We start from the raw sequence: 25876 nt of genomic DNA, 5'->3' as shown, positions 1-25876 counted from the left end.
CTTGATATTAACATCAATACATTATATATGCATATATAATTAAGCAGCTACTCATACAAGTGAGGATTACAAAATATTTATATATATAACAACTTTAAATACAAGAGGAGTCAAGGGATTAGTCGGACTATATAGTAGCAGGGACTTAATGGTATATTTACTGATTCATATTGTGATATACATTGTTGTATGACCTTTGCTATGAAGTATAGTGGTATATGTATATAGATATATATCTTTATGTAAATTATAGTGATGGTTATGAAATGTTTCATCTTATGAGTATAATTTAATTTAATAGTCCTCTATTTTGGGGCTAATATGAAAAGTAGGGTATGATCGTATGTAAGATATCTATTATACCTGTGAGTAAAGTCTAACAAAGATGACTGGTTTCTAGTATATTACTTACCTGGTTCCGTGAAGTGGAGATAATCTGAACACCAATCATCTGAATTAAGTTAACCTGTCAAGAAAGAAGAAATAGGATATAAGAATAACCTAGCTAAGGTAATTCTGAGATATATCTATATATATCTATATAGTAGTAATACAGGGTGTCCCAAATATACCCTGAGCCTTTTTCATAATTAGTGAAGAAGATAAATATTTGGGTGGAGGCACTACACTAAGGTGTATATTAACCTATTAGTTCAATCCCTGAGACAAGGGTTACAATATAAGAAACTGTTAATAAATGAATAAATAAATAAAGTGGCCATCGTGGGAAATACTGTAATTGAATAGCTTCCAACACTTAGCCTGGGAGCTAAATTCTCATGTAAGATTTAAATCATCCCTTCAAAACAGGCACAGGGTATCAGAGCATAAGTACGTTACACAACTGCAAACAATAGCACAAGGGCATAATTCAGACCTGATACCACCTCTGCGAATTTGCAGAGGTTTACAATTGGATAGTCGCCGCCCAGCCAGACTGAAAATCCGTCCCGTGCAAGTCTGCGTACACCGTGCAAAAAGCTTTATAATCGTTGGTCAGCAGCAAATCCGTTCGCAACTCACTCACCATTGAATGACTTTTCCAGTCTGTGCATGGCCCAGGACTTACTCTTACAGTGCAAAAAAAACAGGCTGATCGGGGCCGTAGCTGACATCACACACCCGCCTTGAAACGCGTTACCGGGCAGTTACCACCCCCAATGTTCTCTTCCTGCCAATCAATCTGCGTACGCCTAGAGATAAAGACGCATGATTTTTTCAGTTTGGCCTCGTGCCTGTGCATTACAATCCATACGCATGCACAGTCATTCAATAATCGGCCGCTTTGCGATTTCACACAACAGCGATCAGGTCTGAATTAGGCCCAAGTACCAATCAGTAGTATTACACTACAGACTGGGTGGGACAGGTAACAGGTGCAAGGGTAGGGAAACACGCTGAAGCTAACAAAAGCATACAGTGGTGTGGCGTGGGTGGGAATAAATTGAGCACTCTGTGATCCAGTACCCAACGAATGGCCGAGCAAACAGTGAGAGTCACTGAAAGGAGCGGAGCCCTGGTGACATGGATAGTGCTAGGAAGGAACAAGAGGGAGGAGGATCCTGCCTATAAGAGCTTACACATGCTCTCCAACATTGCAGAGCCAGAATTTGGCACAAAAAAGGAAAAGGGGCGTGGACATGGGTAAAGGGGGCATGGCCCAGCGGCGCTGCCATTTAACTCTATGGGACTACTATAGATGCTGAACCCGGTACAAGGCCCCTTTTGGCCGGTACAGATTATAATAAAACGGTACTGTACCGGCCAAAAGGGTACAGTTGGAGAGTACGCTTACATACTAAGGCCAAGGGAAGGATATTTGGAGGGTGAATTGGGAAAGCTACATGAGGAAAACAGTGTTGATTTATGATTAGGAATCCAATACTATTCTCATGTGAAATCCCGGGAATAGTAGTCAAGAGTGTGTTGATTACTGTTGGGTATTTCTAGAGGTCTTTTAACTTTCCTTCAATTAATTCTCCTATTGGTCCAAAGGAGAGTAATGTGCCTATGAAAATCTCAGGTTTCGTCATGAAAATCTTGCTCTGATGAGTGTAATAAAAATGAAAGGGCGCCAGTAATTTTATAATGATTTTAAAAGCTGTACTTGGGCAACCCTTGAGTGTGGAAGGAATTAATCTCCAGGTTGCCTTCAGCTGTCTGGCCAGGCTTCAGAACGTTCTCACTTCCAGCTCTGGGAACAAAGGCCACTGAGCAAGACTCTAGCAATCCCAGAGTACTATAACCTGGCTGCAGCACATTAACTCTGCCTTGGCCAATATAGAGGGTTGTTGTAGTGGTACAACCCTGTACAGCGTCTCGTAGGGAAATACCTCCCCTCTTATTTGGTTGTGGCCTACACCGGTAAAATACCAACCCCTTGGAGCTCGTATAACAGCCATCAACTCAGCAGAAGTCACTGGTCAAGGAAAATAACTTTAGCTAGGATGCTAAGAAGCCTATAAAAATGCATGACTGGGTAAAACCATCAGTTCCACACATTGAAGATAAAATCTACAGTTCATATCTGTTATTACGCTGAATGGGTGTCCCATGGTTCTATGACACATTATACCTGCTTTATGTTTTCTCAGGCTGGCTACTGGGTTCTCATTGCTCACCAATCTTTGGTAGGACTGGTTAAATTACCTCCATGAAAGGTCTCCAGTGACTTGTATAGGCCACATTGCGTCTCGGCACATGGTTTATGAGGCTAGAAGGAAATGAGGAGTCGCCAGTTGGATTAAAGGCTTTCAAAGCCTTAATATACTCCAGCAAGAGCAGTGCTAGAGAAGGCTGAGCCTAGCGCTGTGAAACACAATCTCTGCAAGTGATTGTTACAGACAGGCAGCACTTTAATAACACTATATATTTCCCCACTGCGTGGAGGGACTGTAGGACAATGATGAGATCTGTTGTTTGGAACTTTTTATCAGCTTTCTATTCCCTCCTGCGTGGCAGTGACAGTACGTTATACTGGAGAGCAACATCCTAGTATTTGCAGATGGTAATAAATGGCACAGATAATGTAAGATATATATTTTATATATTTTTACATTTTTTCCGTATATGTTAAACAATTTTATTTTATTATAATATTTTTATTTGTGTAATTGTGTATATTTCTAAATTGGAAAGATTTTTTTTAGCAGCATACTGTTTTATTAAATGTGTTATTATTTACTGTGGTTTGTTATTACTTTGGTTTTTTTATGCTTTAGTTTATGCAGTTTTCATCTATTTTAAATTTTTTATATACTTTAGACTTTATTCCTGCTAACAATGTATTTTATATTTATAACAAACATGAGTAGTGCATTCTGTCAGACATACTGTAGGAGTGATTAGGGCAGTGACAGGTTAATTGTCCAAGAGCTCTCATCTTCCACTAGACATAGTTTTGTAGGTTATAAATAGTCAAGTTATAGAAATCACTAGCTCCATTATTTTAACACATGATAAAAAGAAATACATCCACTAAAATAGCTCTATTATGGTTTTGTTGTAAACTGAGTTGACTTGGCTCAGTGGCGTAAGTTTGTCCCAGTTGCCCGGAGGCAAGATAAATATTGGTGCCCCCCCTATTTCCTATATTAAGATAAATATATGTATGTATGTGTACGTATGTATATATATGTGTGTGTTGTCGAAGTCAAACATATTACATAAAGAGAACATACAAACTACACACATATAAGTCGCTATACTTGCAAATACGCGCAGCGAGCACAGCCATATATGGTAACACACGCATTTACACGGACATGCCACAGAGATGGATTCGACACTTATTTCATACAGTACATAATTATAATAATATCAAGCGCCAGACATCATGATGATTTAAAATTATCTAATGAAGTAATGTCATGAATGTGTATTATTTGAACTAAACAAGATAGACCGGTCATGTTTACTATTAAAACAACCAGCTTAATGTGTAGATTAATTTGATACTTGTTATGAAGTTGTAGGACATTGCAGCGAATAGTTATGATTACATGTATAAAAACTAAAATCACTGTTAGAACAATGAATGTTACAGTGGACAGGGAACTCAGGCCAGCCCTTTGGATGTCTTCAAGGCTGAATCTGATTACCATATACAAAGGAACTGGTGACTCATCATGAGTCCCCTCCCCCAGAAACTAGATGAGACATAAGCTGACCACACATGAGGTCAGTTACTTGCTTTTTGGTCTCAGAGGATGTTGGAGGAGTTGCTGGCAGTTCAGTTCCTGTATTTATTTACAGAGAGAGGGAGACATAAGCTGCATTGGAAGGAATGGTAATTGTATCGCTGGCATGTAACTGAAACTGTATGTAATTGTATGTTCTAACTGCTTACTGTGTGAGTGTAACCATGTAACTATAGGTATACTGTACTTTGTAATATATATTGAATCCATATGCTTTTTAATAACAAATATAGACATCATTGAGCTTTGGAACTCAGATAATGTGTGGGTGTATTGTTTTCTCTTATGGGATGCAGTGTTTTGCGATGTTTAGCGCACATTCATGGGATATGGCAATAAGAGGTGCAGGCGTTTACAATATATATTAGAGCGGGCATTTTAAATATTTTGTGAGAAATCGATTTGGCATTCTTAGATGGGGGCTGGTCCGCGATATCACGTTCTTAATGATGCACTGTACATTATAAACGCGACGCTGTGGTCGATCAGCTTGTGATGGACGCATTATAAAAGCTGAGAAAATCATCATATCCGTGTGTATTGTTGTGTTATTAGTAAGACGCTGATATGAAATTTAAAGGGACAATGCGTTTCTCATAATATTTAAGATGCAAAAATGTATTTTTATTGTTGCAAAACAAGGTTCAAATAAGTCATATTGTGTTTGATTCAGATTGGATTGCTTATCTGTTAAGTAGGGTTAAAAGTACATTTAAAAGTTGCTGCATAGCCTTGATATAGTTGTTATTTTTAACTCAGGCCTAAAATAACTTCTGATGCTTGTATAATGTGTGATTTCTTTGTGACAAAGGAAGCCGCATGGTCTGTCCTCCATTTTGGACTAACCACATGGCCTGTCCACCATTTTGTGTAACCCTCATGGATGTGGAAGGGGGAGGAGCAGCAGCCATTTTGGGAAGGTCATTTTTCTAGATGGCTGATTTTCAGTCTGCTCAGAATAATCAGCTTTCCTTGGTCACATGAAACACGATTTATGAGTTACCAATGCATTTATTTAACCCATGCCATAGTCGATTACAAATAGTTTTAATGGGGCCTAGTGAAAGTTAATAGTGAGATGAATACTTGATGTAAGAATTACACATAGAAATAAAAAAATAAACAAAAAGTTTTTTTTTCTTTTACCTCTAGGATTTAGTAACTCTGCTTGCTAGTTTAGGATAGCCATTGAAATGTTAATTAATATGTCCCACTACCCTCTTGAACAGGCATATGAACCTCTCTTGATATGCAAATTAGAAGCACTGAATGGGTAAATGAGTCTCAGGAGACCAGTGAATGGTACATATATATAATTATTATAATTATGTGTATATTTATATCAGTGTATGTTCTGCAAGATAGCTATCCAATCTGAATCATATCATTTAAATTATTGATTATTGCTAGAGTCATTATAGATCTGTGTGAAATAGAATACATTTGTTGCTATATAGGTAAATTTATAGGTAAGTTTGAAAAAAACAGTATTTTAAGGAAGTAAGCGTAAAGACACAAACGCAGGTCTGCATAAAAGTTTATACAGAACAAGTTGTGTCTAGTGGGCATTAGTAATTAGTATTGTTCACATTTATAGAGCTGTGTGATTTATTGCGGATGCAGGGTTTTGTACACGTGTCTCGGACAAAGTACATGACTGCGCACGCAGCGTAAGAGACACGCACGGTCGCGTGTTTGCGCAAAGTGCGTAAGAATGCAGGCGCTGAGTACAAATTATACAATAGTGTCGTTTAGTTCAAAGGTGGGATAGTAGACATTTAATACAATAGCACATAACTATCAGATTTCAAAAGCAGGTTACTCTAAATTTAGTTTAAAAACTGTATTGCCTCTGGGGTAAAGCTGCCTATCTGAATTAATTTAAATTTTCTGTACAGAAAATCAAAGTGTATTTGAGTGAGCGAACGTAAGAGTGAGTGAAATTCGAACTCAGTAATTCGGGATCCCGTCGTGTGGTACATCAAGTGAGTGGAGACTTGGTGGCGTGAGGCGGCTGACTCACGTTAGTATAAAGTATAATATGCAAATCGTGAGGTGATTTGTAAAGGAGCGTGATAGTGCATTGTATTGCGAAGTTTTGAAGTTAAAAGGTTTTTGTATTACGCTCCGGACTGAGGGTCGCAGTTTGTACATCGACCCGTGGTCGTATGGCAGATAGGTAACAAGTACCTATATGCTGTGCGATTGGACCGCGCATTTGTGGGTGCGATATATATAGCGCAACTGGATACCCCTTTACGAGCTTTTGCGTAAAATCGCGGTACCATTAGCGATGTATAGAGCATACGCAAGTGTGATTTGTGTATAAGGTTATAGGGAGTTTTCGCTGGTCTCTCTCAGGAAAATCTCCAGCGGTGTATATTCATTGGAATAGGTAAGTCACTCCTAAACACTTCCAGTAAATAGAAATCAGATAGGGACCTCGCTGGGTTCGCGGTGATCACTATTGGAGTGAGTCGTGGTACTCAGCGGAGAAGGAGTGGGTGAAAGCGCTCTAAGAACTTTCACCGTCTATTCGTATTGTGCATTGGGGATTGCGTAAAAGGAAAAAGCCCGTGATGGGATCCAATTGCACAAGCGGTGGACGTTTTGTAGCCAGGGTTCAGGTTGAAGAGCCACGGCCCAAGGGGTCAGCGAGGTTTGTTATGTGTGGTAAATATGGATCACACACTGAAGACTTGTCTGAATGGGTACGTATTACTGACAAAGATAGGGTACCATTCCCTAAGGTGAGCAGCTTTGAACCAGAGGTATTGCAGAACTTAAGGATAAGAATATGTCTGATAAAATCCCAAAAAAACAAAGAGTCAGACATACAAATTGTTTAAACCTGTGACAGCAAGAGGGGTTGGCGAGTTTGATCCTAAGGTATTGCAGGTGGTATGTCTAACCAAAGTCATATAAGACAAGAATGGAAATATAAGAACTGTTTGAACTTGTAGCAACAATAACCAAGAAAAAAAAAAAGAGAATGCAAGTACACCGCCTTATGTAGATGTGGAAGCAGTTACGGCCAGCATACAAACTATAGAAAGAAAATAATAAAAAAATGAAAAATATTACTGTAACCTATATATGTACTAATGAATGTTGAAGTTTTATTTAGGAGGAGAAGGTGACCTGATCGTTTTCAGCCATTTCTCATGCACCCAGAGGAGTATCCAACCGGTAAAAGAAGAGCAGTAGCATGTGGGGAAGTGGCTGAGACCAGTGGAACAGGTAAGTATGGTATCATTCGTGTACATATATAGTAAAACAAAAAATAAAACAAAAAAAAATAAAAAAAGTAACATCAGAAATGGAGAAAAACCTGTCCGCACATTAGTATTTGCCAGTAGGAAAGCGGACAGAGACAAGGTAACCCCAGGGTATTTCTTTCAGTTACCATATAAGAAGTTTTCATTCCTAGTAATGCCCCTAGTAAAGATGAGCTTGGAAATGTTTGTTGGACCACGTACAGACCCTTAGTACGGGATGAGAAGGATTGAATGAAATACTTTGCATGACCTAGAAGCTTGTTAAACTTTTTTTTTTGTTTTTGTCTTTTGCAGAAATAGAAAACTCTCCATCTGGATAAGACCACTGGTAAACACTAATTCGGCAAATGGGAGATGGCTGTCTCTGTGCAAATGGACGGGCTCAAGAAGGCACTGAGTGTCAGGGTGCAGACTTCTTTGCAAAATTGGAAAGGTCACAGTAGCTAATCTTAGATAGTGTGCTATTGAACATCACAAGAATAGTGTTAGGCGCAGAGAACAACAGGCGGAGAGGTTGAGGACGGTAAGTATACTGGCACATACAGGAAAGACCCATCAGTCCAAACCCCAGATCCCAAATGGTCAATAATATGTTACACTTGTAGGAAGGAAGGGCATTTTGCCAGAGATTGTAGGAGTAGTAGGACACATAGTGAATATAGATTCCCTAGACAGAAAACACAAGCCACATTATTAAACACATAGACGGGACCAAGGGACATATAGTAAGGAATCATAAGCCATATAGAAAACACAGATTCGGCTAATGGGAAGAACAGAATAAATGCAACTTACTGATGTTACATTTCACTGTTCTAGATGCATGTCCATCACAGGTAGAGGAAATTAACTCACAGATACCGGGTTCCCTATGAACTTAGGATGGACAGGAGACTGGATTGATGGCTGGGATAGTCCCAGTAGAGATAAGACACACAGAAATGTTTTTTTAAGGGGAGTAGACCAAGTAGAGAATCACTTCCCTGTAGTGCCCAATCCAGTTGTCAAATTTTTATAAAATCTTCTTCACCTCTACAAACTCATCTGTCACCAACCTCTATTCTGTTTCTCTACAGTTTTCCTCTTCATCTTTTGCGTTCACACAGGGTGGTACAATACATGGACCCAAGTACAGTTCAAACTCCACATGCCTAGGTCCTTCAGAGTTTTGCCCAAACCCAGTATATCTCAACAGCACGATGACACCAGTATTACTGCAGTGTGCCTTGTCATGCACAAAGGGTGGAGAATGGGAATACTGGTGAAGGGAAATTTTGTATAAACATTGATATGCCTGTTGGTGAATGGCAAACCTGACATTTTCTTTTTCATTTTCTTCTTCTTTCTCTCCTCTAGAGATGTTTCTTTTTTCTTTTATTTTCTTTTTGAGTTATTCTCATGGTACTCTACATTGCAAACACATGATAGTTAAATTAAGATACAAAACTTTGTGTTCCCTGCAGGAAGAGGCAGTCTGGAGGACAAAGGGGTATGGCCAGGAGTCCTCAGGACTGTGGGCAGGTGGACACGGTAAGCCAGTAGCCCCCAGAGCATACCTTCCAAGTCTAGCTGAGGTGGCACATGGTCTGACTCATCTAGGCAAAGAGGGTAGGTGCAGGCTGATGAGAGTCTACTGGTGTGCTCCAGGATTCTATTTTCATGCAGGTAAAGAGAGCAATGACCTGTCTTACTTGCTTGAGGAAGAATGTTGGTAAAGCAATACCAACAGAGCCATCCCATATCCCTCCTGCAGACGGATCTATCAGGAAATACAAATCGACTTCGTACAGTTAACACCCTTTAGGAATTATTGTTATGTATTGGTGTGCACTGATGTTTTCTCAAACTGGGTAGAGGCATTTCCTGCCGCCACGGATGCTGCTGTGTTTACCGCAAAGAAAAATTGCGCAGAAATTTGTGTGTAGATAATGGTACCCCTAGAAGTAGGAGCAAAGCTTGAAATTGTACTATTGTGATCATAGATACTGCCACTAGTATTATGTAAGCTTCGGAACCACTCCCAGATCTTCACTCGACGAATCACCATCTTCGAAATTTGTTTTTGTTTTGGTATTTGTGTCTTTTGGTTGTTTTTGGAAGACAACCTCATGTCATGATTGATCCGCACAATGATCAGAAATACACCAATGAGGTGACAGTACAGTACCTTGTTGAGATGAGCCAGCATTTGAGAACTTGACAAAGAACTTGAAACTGTTGATTGCTGGTATGCCAAATGCTAACTGTCTTGATTGTGAACCAAGAGACTGTGTGATTGTTCTTACGCTCAGGTTGCCTAATAGACAGGTGGGAAGGACCATACCAAGATTTGTTGACAGCACTAAAGGTCGCTGAAAGAGAGACTTGGGTCCACTCGTCCCACTGCAAGAAGGTCGCTGACCCGGAGAGAACTCGTGATAAAGTAGTTTATTGCTCACATTCGAGTTTGTGAACTGTGTGTTCGTAGTGAACTGTGTGTTCCAAGTGAACTGTGTATTCAAAGAGCAAGGCAAAGAGATCACAAAAGTATCACCAGAGACTCTGTTCCGTGAAGACTGAGAGGCGGCACTGTTGAACACTACCTGAGCGTACTAAAGGATTGCAGAAAGACCAGTCATTGTAATTGATTTGTTATGAACAAGAGTTGTTTTGTTCTATTTCTCTTTTCTCTCTTTCCCGCTGACAAACATTTTCTATCAGGATATTCTATTTTTGCGAGGTTTTTTTTTTATGAGGAGTCGAGTGTGGGACTGGAACTGGTTCTGTAGGAAGGAGTGATTTCCTTATAGGATCCCAGGATTAGCCGATCAGTTTGTTAAAGTCAGAGAAAAATCAAAGTTCTAGTAGTTATGGAGTTCAGAGGTAATCAGGAACAGTCAGACAATGGCTATTCGCACATTGCAGATAAAGAGCTCATTAATATATATGGAAGAAAGGTTTATGAGTGGCTCTCCCTGAACTCCGAAGGTTTATGTTATTTAAGAAGGACACTACTTATAACCCTTGTTCAATGATTAAACAGACCTAGCATACGTTCCAGAAAAGGAAACAATGTTCAGAAAATGATAGGAATATATAGATCATGAAAATTTTATATGTCACTGTCACGATTTGTTTGTGTCTACTTCACCTACCCAGCAGAACCTCAATTGAATCCAAACATCAGTGTACAAAGACATAGGTACATGTATGTGTGAAATGTTCATCACAAATCAGACATTATAGGCTAAAGCACTGTCCCAGCATACTCTATAGGTTGAATGTTGTCCCACACCCAACCAGTGGTCCCGTGACCGCCGAGTGCATATAGAGGATGTCTCGTCCTCCTCCCTGTCTTCCCCAAATATAGTCAAGTGTCTGATTTGCGAAATGCATACATACTTGTGTCTAGGTCACCGATTATTGTGTGAAATATTTTTTCTTATGTTAATAGTTGATGGCAGTTATTGTTTACTGCCAAAGGGTGGACTGTCGAAGTCAAAAATATTACACAAAGAGAACATTCAAACTACACACATATAAGTCGCTATACTTGCAAATACGCGCACGAGCACAGCCATATATGGTAACACACGCATTTACACGGACATGCCACAGAGATGGATTCGACACTTATTTCATACAGTACATAATTATAATAATATCAAGCGCCAGACATCATGATGATTTAAAATTATCTAATGAAGTAATGTCATGAATGTGTATTATTTGAACTAAACAAGAAAGACCGGTCATGTTTACTATTAAAACAACCAGCTTAATGTGTAGATTAATTTGATACTTGTTATGAAGTTATAGGACATTGCAGCGAATAGTTATGATTACATGTATAAAAACTAAAATCACTGTTAGAACAATGAATGTTACAGTGGACAGGGAACGCAGGCCAGCCCTTTGGATGTCTTCAAGGATGAATCTGATTACCATATACAAAGGAACTGGTGACTCATCATGAGTCCCCTCCCCCAGAAACTAGATGAGACATAAGCTGACCACACATGAGGTCAGTTACTTGCTTTTGGTCTCAGAGGATGTTGGAGGAGTTGTTGGCAGTTCAGTTCCTGTATTTATTTACAGAGAGAGGGAGACATAAGCTGCATTGGAGGGAATGGTAATTGTATCGCTGGCATGTAACTGAAACTGTATGTAATTGTATGTTCTAACTTCTTACTGTGTGAGTGTAACCATGTAACTATAGGTTTACTGTACTTTGTAGTATATATTGAATCCATATCCTTTTTAATAACAAATATAGACATCAATGAGCTTTGGAACTCAGATAATGTGTGGGTGTATTGTTTTCTCTTATGGGATGCAGTGTTTTGCGATGTTTAGCGCACATTCATGGGATATGGCAATAAGAGGTGCAGGCGTTTACAATATATATTAGAGCGGGCATTTTAAATATTTTGTGAGAAATCAATTTGGCATTCTTAGTGTGGTGTGTTTGTGTGTATGTGTGTGTGTGTGTGTGTGTGTGTGTGTGTATGTAGTGTTCTGAAAATTTTTTATATACTGTATTTAATACATTTAATTGTCTTTTATTTTAAATCACATCTTTCTTAGCAGTCATACCCAGGATTAGAACCCAAAATATAACCCAGAAAATATATCATTTGTAAATTTGCTGTAAGAATAACACTTTGAAAATATATAAAGAAAAGAAAATGTCATGCTACACATATATATATATATATATATATATATAAACAAAGCAGTCAGCGGCACTCACGGCTCCCGGTCAGGGAATGAAAAAGACACAATTGCTGTGTTGTCACAACACAGCGATTGTATCTTTTTCATTCTCTGATCGGGAGCCGTGAGTGCCGCTGACTGCTTTGTTTATTTATGGACATCCATTTTATGGTTGTTACTGGGAAGGCACCGGCTTTATTTATATGTCTGTAACGGATCGGAGTGCTGCTGATCTCTACAGTGTGTATATATATATATATATATATATATATATATATATATGTGTATGTGTGTATGTATGTGTATATGTATATGTATATATATATATATATATACTGTATATATAATGTATATGTATGTATGTATGTCATGCTGTAAGATGAAGTTTGGTAGTTACCTTTTTCCTTTTTTTGTTTCTTCTAATTCCTGTTAATGATTTATAATTCTGCATTAAGTTGTGACTACCATGCCAAATGGCACATGATGTAGTGGGCAGAGTAGCTGTCATGACTGTAGTTTTGTGAACCCGACGTAAATGTGAAGTCCGTGCAGGGTAACTGGAGGACTATGTGTATATTTGGCTGGTCTGTGGGAATCAGTGAGATGAAGTAGTAAGGAGCAATCCCTGACCGGGAGTCAAACCCGGTCTCGGCAGAGGGATCTGTATCCTGACCACTGGATCACCAGGTACTTGGTGTTGATAGCAGGATGGTGAATGTATTGGTGAAAATGAATGGGATCAATGATGAATGGGGTACTGTTGGATACACTGCTGGACCGGACTGTCACAGGACTAGGTGTTTGTGTACCCAAAGTTAACTATGAAATAGGTTCTTTGGAGTTACGCAGATCTGGGAGGAGAGCTGAAGACGTTGAACCAGAATGGTTACAGGTGAGACTGGAACCGGGCTGGTTACTGGTGTGACTGAACCGGGCTAGTTACCGGAGAACTATGGAACGGCCTGGTTACTGATGAGATTGAGAACCGGGCTGGTTACCGTAGCACCATAACCAGGGTGGTTACCGGCAAGACTGAGAACTGGGCTGGATACCGTATATGGCTGAACTGGGCTGTTTACCGGATATGACTGGTAGCGCTCTGTGAACTGGACTGGGCACCGGTATAACTGGGTATGCACTGTGAACAGGGCTGGGTACCAGTATAACTGGTAATGTGACTGTAATCCGGGTTGATACCGGATATAACTGGTAACCCATCTGTAATCCGGGCTGGTTCTGGATAGAACTGGTAACACAACTGTAATCCAGACTGGTTAGCAAAAGAGCAGAGGTTTACAGGAACTAAGGCAATTAGTTTTACCTCTTAGGGAGCTCAGCTACTAAGCTCACACTGAGCTGTGTGACTCAAGGAACTGGCAGCTTCTGAAGCTCAGGTCTCTCTACTTATACCTCCTGGTCTTAGGTGATTGGTAAATAGAGTCAGATGATTCAGGGAGTCTCAGGCTGGCACAGGATTGGATAGGTCAGGTCAGGTCAGGTGATCAGATGCTGTCATGTCAGTACTCCAAGTTAGGCTCTGATGTGGACTGAGGCCTAGCAGTCTGGAAAAACGCTGAAGCCTGAACGCCTAAAAATGAACAGAGGATGCTGACTTTTAGGCCAAAACTCCAGAGAGCTGAACCCAGTGAAGGAATCAAATGCTGCACACAGCTGATTACTGATTACTCAGAGGAACTCCTACTCAGGTGGCTAATCAAGAGTAAGCAACACAGGTTTGCAGTCTTCATGCTGAGCTGAAACAAATACAAGTTACAGGATATGCTGAGGTAGGCCACAGAACATGAGAAATACAGTCGGGATATTGAAAGTAGCTTTGGAATGCCTCTATGAGCTCTGTTTTCACTGTGACAGTCTCTTCTTTCACATGACATGATGAGAGCTGTGAGCCTGTATCTGTGTCTGGCAGCCATACTTATTTTCATCTCAAAGAGATTTTGAAAAGGCGATGAGTTTTAAGAGGATTAGAATATTACCTATTACCAGAAGCATGTCTATAAGATACTTAACTTGCTAATTTTGTTTTTATCCCTCCTCTGCCTATTTTTTTTTTCAATGTAGAATTGTTCCCCCAAACAAACGTGTATTATCTGCCAACAGAACAATGGATAAGGTGTTTCTAAGCGACCAATGGTGTCACATCAAATCAGGGAGAACAATTATGTTTAAAATAGATTTACAATTCATTCATATACAAATCACACCAGTAAAAAATGAAATACCAAAACCACAGATAAATAATTTCTAAAATATCTCTCGAGCTGGATAAAAGTACAAAAAGTACATCTAGAAATTCATAAAAAAATAAGAGGACCAGCAAATGTATAATATTATAAATACCGGTAAAAAACAAGATAAAAAGGATGAAGTCCAGATAGGACGAAACGCGTTGGGTGCTACCAGACTTAACCCATCCTCTCAAGTTAAGCGATTTTATCCTTTTTATTTTGTTTTTCACCGGCATTTATAATATTATACATTTGCTGGTCCTCTTATTTTTTATGAATTTCTAGATGTACTTTTTGTACTTTTATCCAGCTCGAGAGATATTTTAGAAATTATTTATCTGTGGTTTTGGTATTTCATTTTTTACTGGTGTGACTTGTATATGAATTGTATATAAATTGTAAATCTATTTTACACATAATTGTTCTCCCTAATCTTATGTGACACCATTGGTCGCTTAGAAACACCTTATCCATTGTTCTGTTTACATAATCTATAAAGCACTTTACCAATGCTTATTTCTTAAGGTGCAGCAGACGCCCTATTATACTTTAGGGAGTGTCCTTATAGGGAGACATTTTAGTATTCATATACCTATTTATTGACCATATTGTGTTTTTTTGGTCTGACTACTAGTGTTGATCGGTAACCGCGTATTGGCGCTGTCCGCTCTCTCCCTTTATACGTGTATTATCTGCCCCATGGAATCCTGCCACTAATGAACAGTAATTGTTACACCTCTGTTATTAAGTATGTCACTTTTATGCAATGTATTGTGTAACATTTGCACAGTCTAACACAGAGATCCTATGTGTCCCCTGCAGACAGCAATCCATAGTAAAAGGAAACAATGGTTTACCGCCGGTAGACAAACTATTGAAGTTCCTGGTGGATAGTTCCGCTGACTCTGAGGAGGTCATACTGTGCTCTAACTGTGACCTGGAGTTCAAGAAACAGGTGAGAATAACGTATCGTAAGATGACATTTATAATCTAACCTCCTGTATCTCTTTACTTATGTGTTTTTAGTCCTGTATATCGGGCTCTATAGCTGTTATCTATACTGTCCATTTTGGTTTGTACCTATATCTCAATAAAATATATTAAAAAAAAAAAAATTCCAAGGCAAAAATAATTATAGAACCCTTAAATTAGAAACGTTATCGGGAGCGGTGGCGGTGCATGCATGCTAACACACTCAGGGAGTTTTCCATTAAAAGTACCCTGCGATGAGAGGATTCAGAGACAGCTTTCGCGCAAGTGCTATCACTGCATGCAATATTTGATACATCCTTGTAATATATTCAAAAATTTCAATACGCATTTGGGCTAAGTTATCCGCATCTCATCCGCTTCTGAGATGCAGATTGTGATAAATATGCCCCCAAGTTATGGTTGTGAGGATGTGGAAGATGATGAATGTTCGAAAGGCCTTGCACATCAAAAACAAACGAAAATGTGGAAAAAGTTGAGAAAATTATTAAAATTGACCATCAACTCAGCATATGAATGGTAGCAGAAATGGAAAACATCGACAAAGACACTGATCTTAACATGACAAAAGTTTGTGCTAGGATGGTTCCAAGGCTTCTCACTGCTGAGCAGATTGAAAATCGAAAGTGACTTTGTACAGACATTTTGGAACAAATTCAAGCAGTTTAGCATTCTTTAGATAAATTTATTACTGTGATGAAACCTGAATCTTCCAGTACTATCCTTAGACAAAACGCCAGTCCATGGACTGGAGACACCATCATCACCACCATGAATGAAGACAGCATGTCAAAGCAAATCCAAATTCTAAGCCATGTTAATTGTTTTCTTTGATATCAAGGGTGTTATTTTGGCAGACTGAGTAACAGAAAAGACGCAACAGTGAATCAACATTTCTATAAAAAATTCTAGAAACCTTTTGGGAAAGAATCAGAAGAGGCCAGAAATGTTGAAAAATGGTTTCATCCTCCATCAGGACATCGCACCAGCCCACACAGCTCTCTCTGTAAAGCAGTTTTTGACTGAGAGACAGATTGCAGTGCTGGAACACCCTCCATAATCGCCAGACTTAGCACAGTGTGACTTCTATCTTTTCCCTAAAGTCAAATGTGTAGTCAAGGAAACCCGTTTTGCATCAGTGAGTGAGGTAAAGAAGAAAACGACAGAGCTGTTGAGGCAGCTGACAGATAATGAGCTACAGCACAGCTTTGGCCAATGGAAAATAACAATGCAGCGGTGTGTTGATACAGAAGGGGAGTACATAAAAGGGGAATGGAGTTAAAATGTACTGAATGTGATTAAACGTAAATTATAGCATCAGTCTCATTATTTAATAGCCACATCTTGTATACCAAATATTGTGACTTTTTCTGTTCTTCCATGAAAAAAAATAATAATTAAAAAAATAAAAATAAATTTATATAATTTATAAATCTCGCATCCAGGGGTTATAGTGAGCCGGAACGGGGTGGAACTACGTTCCGTCCGTACAATTTGGAGACGGAACCGTCTCCTCCGGCTCTCCTAACCCAGGGAGTTGCCCGGTGCCCGCTGAGATTGTTACTTGTGAGCGCCTGCCTCCTTCCCCACAGCAGTAGCCGGAGGCATTAGTTCACTCCTGAGCTCCTTCTTCCGGCTCCCGCGTCCCGCAGTGTGCACTATAGGACATCTCTCCCATAGTTCAGAGGAGTGGACGCCCGATGGATGGCAGCGATTGGAGGATGGAGAGGGGCTTAAGGTAAGTATTGTAATTTTTTTTGTGTATGTGAGGGGCACTACTACAGAGGGCATAATTACTGGGGGCAATACTACTTGGGGGAAATACTAATGGGGCGTTACTAGGGGCACTACTACAGGGGGCATTACCAAAGGGGCATTAATACTGTGGGCACTAATACTGGGGGCACTACTACTGGGGGAAATACTGCAGGGGGCATTACTAGGGGCACAACTACTGGGGCATTACTAGGGGCAATTAATACTGGGGACATTACTACTTGGGGCAATACTACAAGGGGCACTACTACAAGGGGCACTACTAATGGGGGTATTACTACTGGGGGCACTACTACAGGAGACATTACTACTGGGCGCACTACTAATGGGGGCACTGCATAAGAGGCAACACCCCAGGAGGCATAAGGGGCACTACTACTATGGGCTCTGCATAAGAGGCACTACCACTATGGGCTCTGCATATGGTGCACTACATATGGTCATTCATATTTATCACATCCCATCTGTATCTGAGATACAGATTGTGATAAATATGGCCCACCAGTGTATTATATACACAAGATTGTTATTATTCTATTATATCCTTTATTTTACTTTTGATATTGTTAAAAGTTAAGGGTTAGTTGATGTATGAATATAGAATATAAGAGTTGTTATGGGGACTACTCTGTTTCGAGGGCTACCAGGTGGCACTCGGTGGTGCTCATACAATTACGCTTGCCCAGCAGGTCGTTATCCTCCTGCTAAACTAGGCTTCACCTTTTAGAAGCCACCTTTCCATGGTGAATTAGGTCCACCACTGCCCCCAGGTCTTATGGATGGACAAGGCAGCTATTGGAGGCTGGGCAAGAGTAAGGTATAGTGCGGAGAGACGCTCACCGGATGCAACCAAGACTGACTGCCCAATTCTAAACTGATATTTATAACAGAGTGTATGTGAGTGCAACAGTGCACATGATTGAATCAGCGACTAAACAACAACTGTATGTGAATGCAACAATGCACAAGGTGAAATAAGTGACTGAGTATAACTATATAAATGCAACAATGCACAGGATGGTAAACAAAAAGAGCAAAAGTAATAATCTGTGTGGAATGTCCACACAAAATCCTGATTTCTAGGTGGACTGGATCTGATCAGGAACATGATCAAGACTAGGTAACCGATTTCAGGAACACACTAAGCTGACAGGTTCTCACAAGTAGCAGGAACTATAACCAGCACAAGAGAGGAAACAGGAAGGGAATATAAAGCGAGACACTACCAATCAGAACAGCCAGAAAAAACCAAGCCTTCTGATGAGGAGATACAATGCAGCTGGACAGCTAGATACACAGAGGCAAACTACTAATTATACAGCAGCTGAGGCTGAACACAGGAATACGTGCAGCAATCTAGCTGCTGGGGTGTAGTAACACAGACGCACCGCTAGTGGCTTGTAACAGTAGCCCCCCACACACACACTTGACGAGGGGTTAAGAAACCCCTAGATTCAGGTTTCTGGGGTTATTTCTTGAAGAATCCTTTCTTTAGTTCAGGAGCATGGAGGAACCTCATAGACACCCAAGTTCTCTCCTCAGGACCGTAGCCCTTCCAGTGGACAAGAAAGTGTACCTGCCCACATACAAATTTGGAGTCTAAGATTTTCTCCACTACTAACTCCTGATGCCCTTGAACTGTGACTCGGGCTCCTGGAACTTCCGATCTTAAACTTTCTGGAAACAAATGCTGGTTTGAAAAATGAAAGGTATTATTTATGTTTAAAGATCTGGGCAACTGCAGATGGAAAGCAACAGGATTGATTTTTTTAAATAATTTGAATTGGCCCAATATACCGGGGACCCAATTTATAAGATGTCTGGCAGAGCTTGATATTCCGTGCAGACAGCCACACCATGGGGGTTATTCTGAGTTGATAGCAGCAGCAAATTTGTTCGCAGTTGGGCAAAACCATGTGGGCGCAGATATAACATGTGCAGAGAGAGTTAGATTTGGGTGGGGTGTGTTCAAACTGAAATCTAAATTGCAGTGTAAAAATAAAGCAGCCAGTATTTACCCTACACAGAAACAAAATAACCCACCCATATCTAACTCTCTCTCCAAATGTTGTATCTGCCCCCCTGCAGTGCACATGGTTTTGCCCAACTGCTAACAAATTTGCTGCTGCGATCAACTCTGAACTATAGGCTGCCCTCCGCCGCTGTGAATGCTGGGAAGCGCATCCCAGCATTCACAGCAGTGGAAAACAGCCTATAGTGAAGCAGGGGGACAGTAGCAGCAGCGCCTCAACCATTAACACAGCGCTGCTGCGGCTCCCTCTTCCACCTCCCTCCTTCTCTCCTGCCCGGAATCTCTGGAGAAGCTGCACCGAGGAGCCTGAGCCAGCGGATAGGGTAAGTATAATTAATTCTTTCTGTCTTTCTTTCTGTCTGTCTTTTTCGTCTGTCTGTCTGTCTGTCTGTCTTTCTTTCTTTCTTTCTTTCTTTCTTTCTTTCTTTCTCTTTCTCTTTCTTGCTCTTTCTTTCTTTCTTTCTTTCTTTCTTTCTTTCTTTCTTTCCAAAAAGGGGGACTGTCTGCCGTAATGTGTAAAAAAGAGGGAATCTGCCTGCCGTGATGTGTAAAAAGGGGACGCTGTCTGCCGCAATGTGTAAAAAGGGGACGCTGTCTGCCGCAATGTGTAAAAAGGGGGAATCTGCCTGACGTAATGTGTAAAAAGGGGGACTCTGCCTGCCGTGATGTGTAAAAAGGGGGACGCTGTCTGCCGTAATGTGTAAAAAGGGGGACGCTGTCTGCCGTAATGTGTAAAAGGGGGGACGCTGTCTGCCGTAATGTGTAACAAGGGCACGCTGTCTGCCGTTATGTGTAACAAGGGCACGCTGTCTGCCGTTATGTGTAAAAAGGGGACGCTGTCTGCCGTAATGTGTAAAAAGGGGGACTCTGCCTGCCGTGATGTGTAAAAAGGGGGACGCTGTCTGCCGTAATGTGTAAAAAGGGGGACGCTGTCTGCCGTAATGTGTAAAAGGGGGGACGCTGTCTGCCGTAATGTGTAACAAGGGCACGCTGTCTGCCGTTATGTGTAAAAAGGGGACGCTGTCTGCCGTTGTGTGTAAAAAGGGGATGCTGTCTGCCATTATGTGTAAAAAGGGGACGCTGTCTGCCGTTATGTGTAAAAAAGGCACGCTATCTGCCGTTATGTGTAAAAAGGGGACGCTGTCTGCCGTTATGTGTAAAAAGTGCATGCTGTCTGCCGTTATGTGTAAAAAGGGCACGCTGTCTGCCGTTATGTGTAAATAGGGGGACGCTGTCTGACATAATGTGTAAAAAGGGGACGCTGTCTGCCGTAATGTGTAAAAAGGGGAATCTGTCCGCTGTAAGGTGTAAAAGGGTCTCTACCTGGTGTAGTGGTGCTACTGTGCGGCGTAATTTGAATAATGGAGACTACTGTGCACCGTTTTATGAATTGGTATTATTTTGTGGCCACACCCCTTCCCCACGAAGCCACGCCCCTATGTATTTTTGTGCGCGCCTAAGGTGCGCACTGCCCCTGTTTTGCATGCAAGGGTGGGGCTCCGATGCCGTTTCTTGCACACAGTGCTAAAATGTCTAGTTACGGCACTGTTGCTAGGTATCCATTTCTCTGTCCCCGAGCAGGTCCCCCTCACCAGATCCTCTCCAGGGGTGAGGGGGTGGACTTGGATGGGATGGGGGGGGGGGGGGGGGGGCAAAGCATTTTGTCGCACCTGGGCCCACCGCTCGCTAGTTCCGCCACAAAAAAAAAAACGTAATCGTATGTCTTGCCCCCTCCAGCCAGTGTCTCCATTACTCCAGAGCCCATTTGACCGCCAAGAGTTCTCGATTTCCAACGTCATAATTGACTTCTGCAGAGCAAAATTTTAGTGCGAAAAAGGCACAGGGGTACAGTATATGGTCGACTGGATCTTCCTGAGAAAGAATAGCCCCAACTCCCACTTTGGAGGCATCTACTTCCACAATAAAGGGCAAATCTGGATCAGGGTGCTGGAGAACAAGAGGTGAGATAAATGCTTTTTTTTTAGATCCTCAAATGCCTTAATTGCCTGTTGTGACCAACGAGTAGGATCCACACCTTTCTTGGTTAAATTCACTATTGGAGCTACAATGGTAGAGAAGGAATGAATAAATCTTCGGTATTAATTAGAGAAACCAGGGAAGCGTTGTATGGCTTTCAAACTAGTAGGACGGACACAATCAAGAACTGCCTGTAGTTTCTTAGGATCCATGGCAAATCATTTGGATGTGATAATGTACCCCAGGAAAGCTACCTTCTCCACCTCGATTTCACACCTCTCCAATTTTGCGTAAAGATGATTTTGTCTGAGTTTTGAGAGTACAGCCTTAATGTGAATACAATGTTCCTGGATGTTACGTGAATAAATCAACCTATCACCATATAGACCACAAATTATCCCAGGAATTCTCGGAGAAGATCGTTAATGAGATCCTGAAAGACGCCAGAAGTATTAGAATGTCCAAACGGCATAACTAATTATTCAAAATGACCTGTATGAGTATTAAAGGCGGTCTTTCATTCATCCCCCTGCAGGATCCGTATAAGGTTGTGTGCTCCACACAAATCAATTTTAGAAAAAATTGTAGCCTCCCTCAGCTGATCAAATAAAACAAATTAAAGGTAAGGGGTAAGATTTTTTTATCATCACCTTATTCAGACCCCTATAGTCAATGCATGGCCACAACGACCCATTTTTCTTGCCCACCAAGAAAAAACCTGCTCCTACCAGTGATTTGGAAGGGCGAATAAAACCCTTCTCCAAACTCTCCTGGATGTACTCCTCCATGGCTTTAGTCTCCGGCAAAGATAATGCATAAAGCCAACCCTTAGGAACTTGGCTCCAGGCATAAGATTGATTGCACAATCATAGGATTGATGAGGAGGCAGTGACTCTGCTTGCTGCTCGGAGAAGACATCCGCATAAGCCAAGTATTGGGTTGGCATCCCCTCCGGAACTGGTTGTGCCGACCTAATTGGTATGGTCAAACAATTTGCAGCACATGCAGAACACCAGGAAATAAGATCGCCAGTACTCCAGTTGAATGTTGAATTATGTGTTTTTAGCCAAGGCAGGCCCAATACAACTGGAGTAAGTGGGCAATAAACGAGGAGAAAGGATAACTCCTCAGAATGAAATATTCCAATGGAAAAATGTAGAACTGATGTCCGAGTGGTAATCAGATCATTAAGGAGCGGATTCCCATCGAAGCCATAGATGGAAATTGGTGAATCAAGATCTTGTGTTGGTATTCCTTGGGCACAAGCAAACTCCAAGTCTATAAAATTTCCAGTGGCACCAGAATCGTAGAAAGCCAGGGCTTCAACTTGGGCGGTAGCAGTAGAAATCTTAGCTGGGAGCAAGAACAAATTATTTGCGGAAATGGAAGAGAGACCTGAGAAACTCCCCTCCCCCATTTAATTCTCAGGTCTAATTGTTTTCCGCCTTCTGCGGACAAGCACTTGCCAAGTACCCTTTGCCCTCGCAATACAAGCACAAGCCTAGGTTACGTCTCCCAGCCTTCTCCTGGGGAGTCAAGCAGAAGGCCCCAATCTGCATGGGTTCAACTGTACCTTCTGCTACTTCCGGAACTGTCCACCGGGGTGAAGGCGAGGGAACCTTCTTTTCCATCCTTTCGCTCCCGGATCCATTTGTCGACTTTGATGTCTAATTCCATGAGGGCATCCAAGGTGGCAGGGGTCATATACTGAACCAGGAAATCCTTGATTTGTTCAGTAAGGCCCAAACGAAACTGGCTCCGGAGAGCCGGGTCATTCCAACCACAATCATGGGCCCAACGGCGAAGTTCTGTGCAGTAAACCTCAGTTGAATTTCTCCTCTGCTTTAGAGAATGAAGATGAGCTTCTGCAGAAGCTGCTCGATCTGTGTCATCATAAAGCACTCCCAAGGCCTTGAAAAAGGCATCCACAGAAGTCAGACAAGAATGATCTGCAGGAAGCCCAAAAGCCCAGGATTGCAGATCACCCTGCAGTAGGGAAATGACAATTCCCACCCGCTGAGTCTGTGATTCAGAAGAATGAGGCCTCACCGGAAACCGAGATTACAGCTCTCTTGAAAATTAACAAACTGTTTGCAATCCCCAGTGAATCTGTCAACAATGCACAGGATTGAGTGCAACAATGCACAGGATTGAATCAACGACTAAACATAAACTGTTTGTGAATGCAACAATGCACAAGGTGGTATAAGCGACTGAGTATAACTGTATATAAATGCAACAATGCACAAGATGGTAAACAAAAAGAGCAAAAGGTAATAATCTGCGTGGAAGGTCCACACAAAAACTAGATTTATAGGTGGACAGGGTCTGATCGGGAACAACGTCAAGACTAGGTAACCGATTTCAGGAACATACTGAGCTGACAGGTTCTCACACGTAGCAGGAACTATAACCAGCACAGGAGAGGAAACAGGAAGGGAATATAAAGGGAGACACTCCCAATCAGAACAGTCAGAAAAACCAAGCCTCCTGATGAGGAGATACAATGCAGATGAAGAGCTAGATACACAGAGGCAAACTACTAATTATACAGCAGCTGAGGCTGAACACAGGGATACATGTAGGAATCTAGCTGCTGGAGTGTAGTAACAGACACACCACTAGAGACTTGTAACAAGAGTTTACCTTTCTCTCCATGTATATAAGCCCTGAGATGTATTAGTGTCTTCTCATCAACAAGCAGATTTTATTTAACTGGTTATGGCTCATTTACATTTGGATGTCAGTCATGTTTATGACATGCCTCTCAGATGTAGCAGTCCACATCCATGCTTAGGGTCTCAGTATTCCTAACACTGCCATAACTAGACATTTTAGTGCTGTTTTCAAGAAACAGCATGGCTTCATGGGGAGGTGGCGTGGCCACAGAGCTCCCTTTTACACAGTACGGCAGGTAGAGCCCCCTTTTACACAGTACAGCAGGTAGAGCCCCCTTTTACACAGTATGGCAGGTAGAGTCCTCCATTTACACATTAGGCAGGCAGAACTCCTTTTTACACATTACGGTAGGCAGAATATCCCCTTTTTACACATTACAGCAACAGAGTCCCCTTTTTACACATGGCAGGTAGTCCCCCTTTTTATTACACATTATGGTAGGCAGTCCCCCTTTTTTTACACATTATGGCAGGCAGTCCCCCTTTTGTTTACACATTATGGCAGGCAGTCCCGGTTTTTATTACACATTATGGCAGGCAGTCCCCCTTTTTTTTACACATTATGGCAGGCAGTCCCCCCTTTTTTTTTTACACATTATGGCAGGCAGTCCCCCTTTTTTTTACACATTTATGGCAGGCAGTCCCCCTTTTTTTTACACATTAATGGCAGGCAGTTCCCCTTTTTTTACACATTTATGGCAGGCAATCCCCCATTTTTTACTCATTATGGCGGACAGTCCCCCTTTTTTTACACATCATGGCAGACAGTCCCCCTTTTTTTTTTACACATTATGGCAGACAGCCCCCCTTTTTTACACAAGCTGCAGCGCTGCCCGGCTACCTATGTGAGAGGTAGCCGGGTAATGCAGCTGTGCGGTGATGGTAGGGGGACGTGGGCCGGACCCCACAGTGCGGTGATAGAGCAGCAGGGCGGGTGTTTCCGGTGGTCCTGTGCCTCCAGCACGTCTGCGCTATGTGCCAGGCACCACTGGTGCACACCTAGTTACAGCCCTGATCCCTAAAATGCTTTTATTTTTCTTTAAATAGGCAAGTATGACACGTTAATGATGAAAATTGTTCTAGAATTTTAATTTTTTTCTGTATTGTTCTGAGGTATATACACAATATGCTTTTATTCATTACGGTATATCACGGAGGAGATCCAAGCCACACTCTTGTAGGTGTAGTACTAGACCTGGTTGTTCCCATGGTGGTCTCACTGACTGTGATGTAAATGCCGTTCCCTCCTTTCTCCACTCTTTTTTTTTTTCATAATTTTTTTTATTGAGACATCATGAAAACCACAAGATGTACATAGATCATAAAGTAAAAGTACACAGATATTAAAGTCAAAAGGTGTACATCAATTTCTTCTACATTATCTAATAATAAAGACAGTAGTTTTCCAAAAAAATCAACAGTTATCATGCTAGTGTTATTGTACACAGTATAGGCAACCAAGAGGAAGACCGCCACAGCCGCCCGCACCTAGACCAAGGATATAGGTTGTTCCTGTGCAGCCAATCTAGTCAGGTACTATGTGGTGTTTTTGAGGCTGTTATGAATGTTTAGACGTGTAGTAAGGGGCAAAGTGGAGATATAGGATTCCCACAGGTGAAAAAATCATTCCACTTGTTTACCTTTATCTACAATGGCCTCCACCCAGTCCATCCTAAATATATGATGTAGCTTATTTAAAAATAGTGGTATTTGTGGTGGTGTACTATCTATCCACCCCTGTAATATTGTCTTTTTCCCCGCCGCACTTAAGGCTATCAGTAGTTTTTTACATTCCGACGCCATGCGGAGGGCAGGGTCAATGATACCCAAAACTGCCCATTCGGGGGTAAAGGGCACATAGGTTATTAGGTTTGCCTCCGCATATCTCCTAACTAGATGCCAAAAGTATTGCACAATCGGACATGACCACAAACAATGAAAGGTATCCGCTTCACTCTGATGACATTTTTGACAAGAATGTGAGTCAGTCGCTCTCATATAGAAG

At 41.4% G+C, this 25876-nt stretch overlaps 1 protein-coding gene across 2 annotated transcripts in view; it reads left to right on the top strand.

The window, feature by feature from the left end:
• RNF207 (ring finger protein 207) overlaps positions 1-25876 on the top strand; it is a 201278-nt gene that overhangs the window by 29381 nt on the left and 146021 nt on the right. The window contains exons 1-2 of one of the 2 annotated variants that reach the window (XM_063943428.1): positions 2812-3028; positions 15241-15373. In XM_063943428.1, coding sequence (XP_063799498.1) covers positions 3015-3028; positions 15241-15373 — 147 coding nt within the window. In that variant the 5' untranslated portion in view covers positions 2812-3014. Of the gene's footprint in view, positions 1-2811; positions 3029-15240; positions 15374-25876 lie in introns of those variants that run through there. The other variant, XM_063943427.1, reaches the window with a different exon arrangement.

Source organism: Pseudophryne corroboree, chromosome 10, assembly GCF_028390025.1.
Source record: "Pseudophryne corroboree isolate aPseCor3 chromosome 10, aPseCor3.hap2, whole genome shotgun sequence".
Taxonomy (NCBI): Eukaryota; Metazoa; Chordata; class Amphibia; order Anura; family Myobatrachidae; genus Pseudophryne; species Pseudophryne corroboree.
This window is presented reverse-complemented; position numbering and strand designations above follow the sequence as displayed.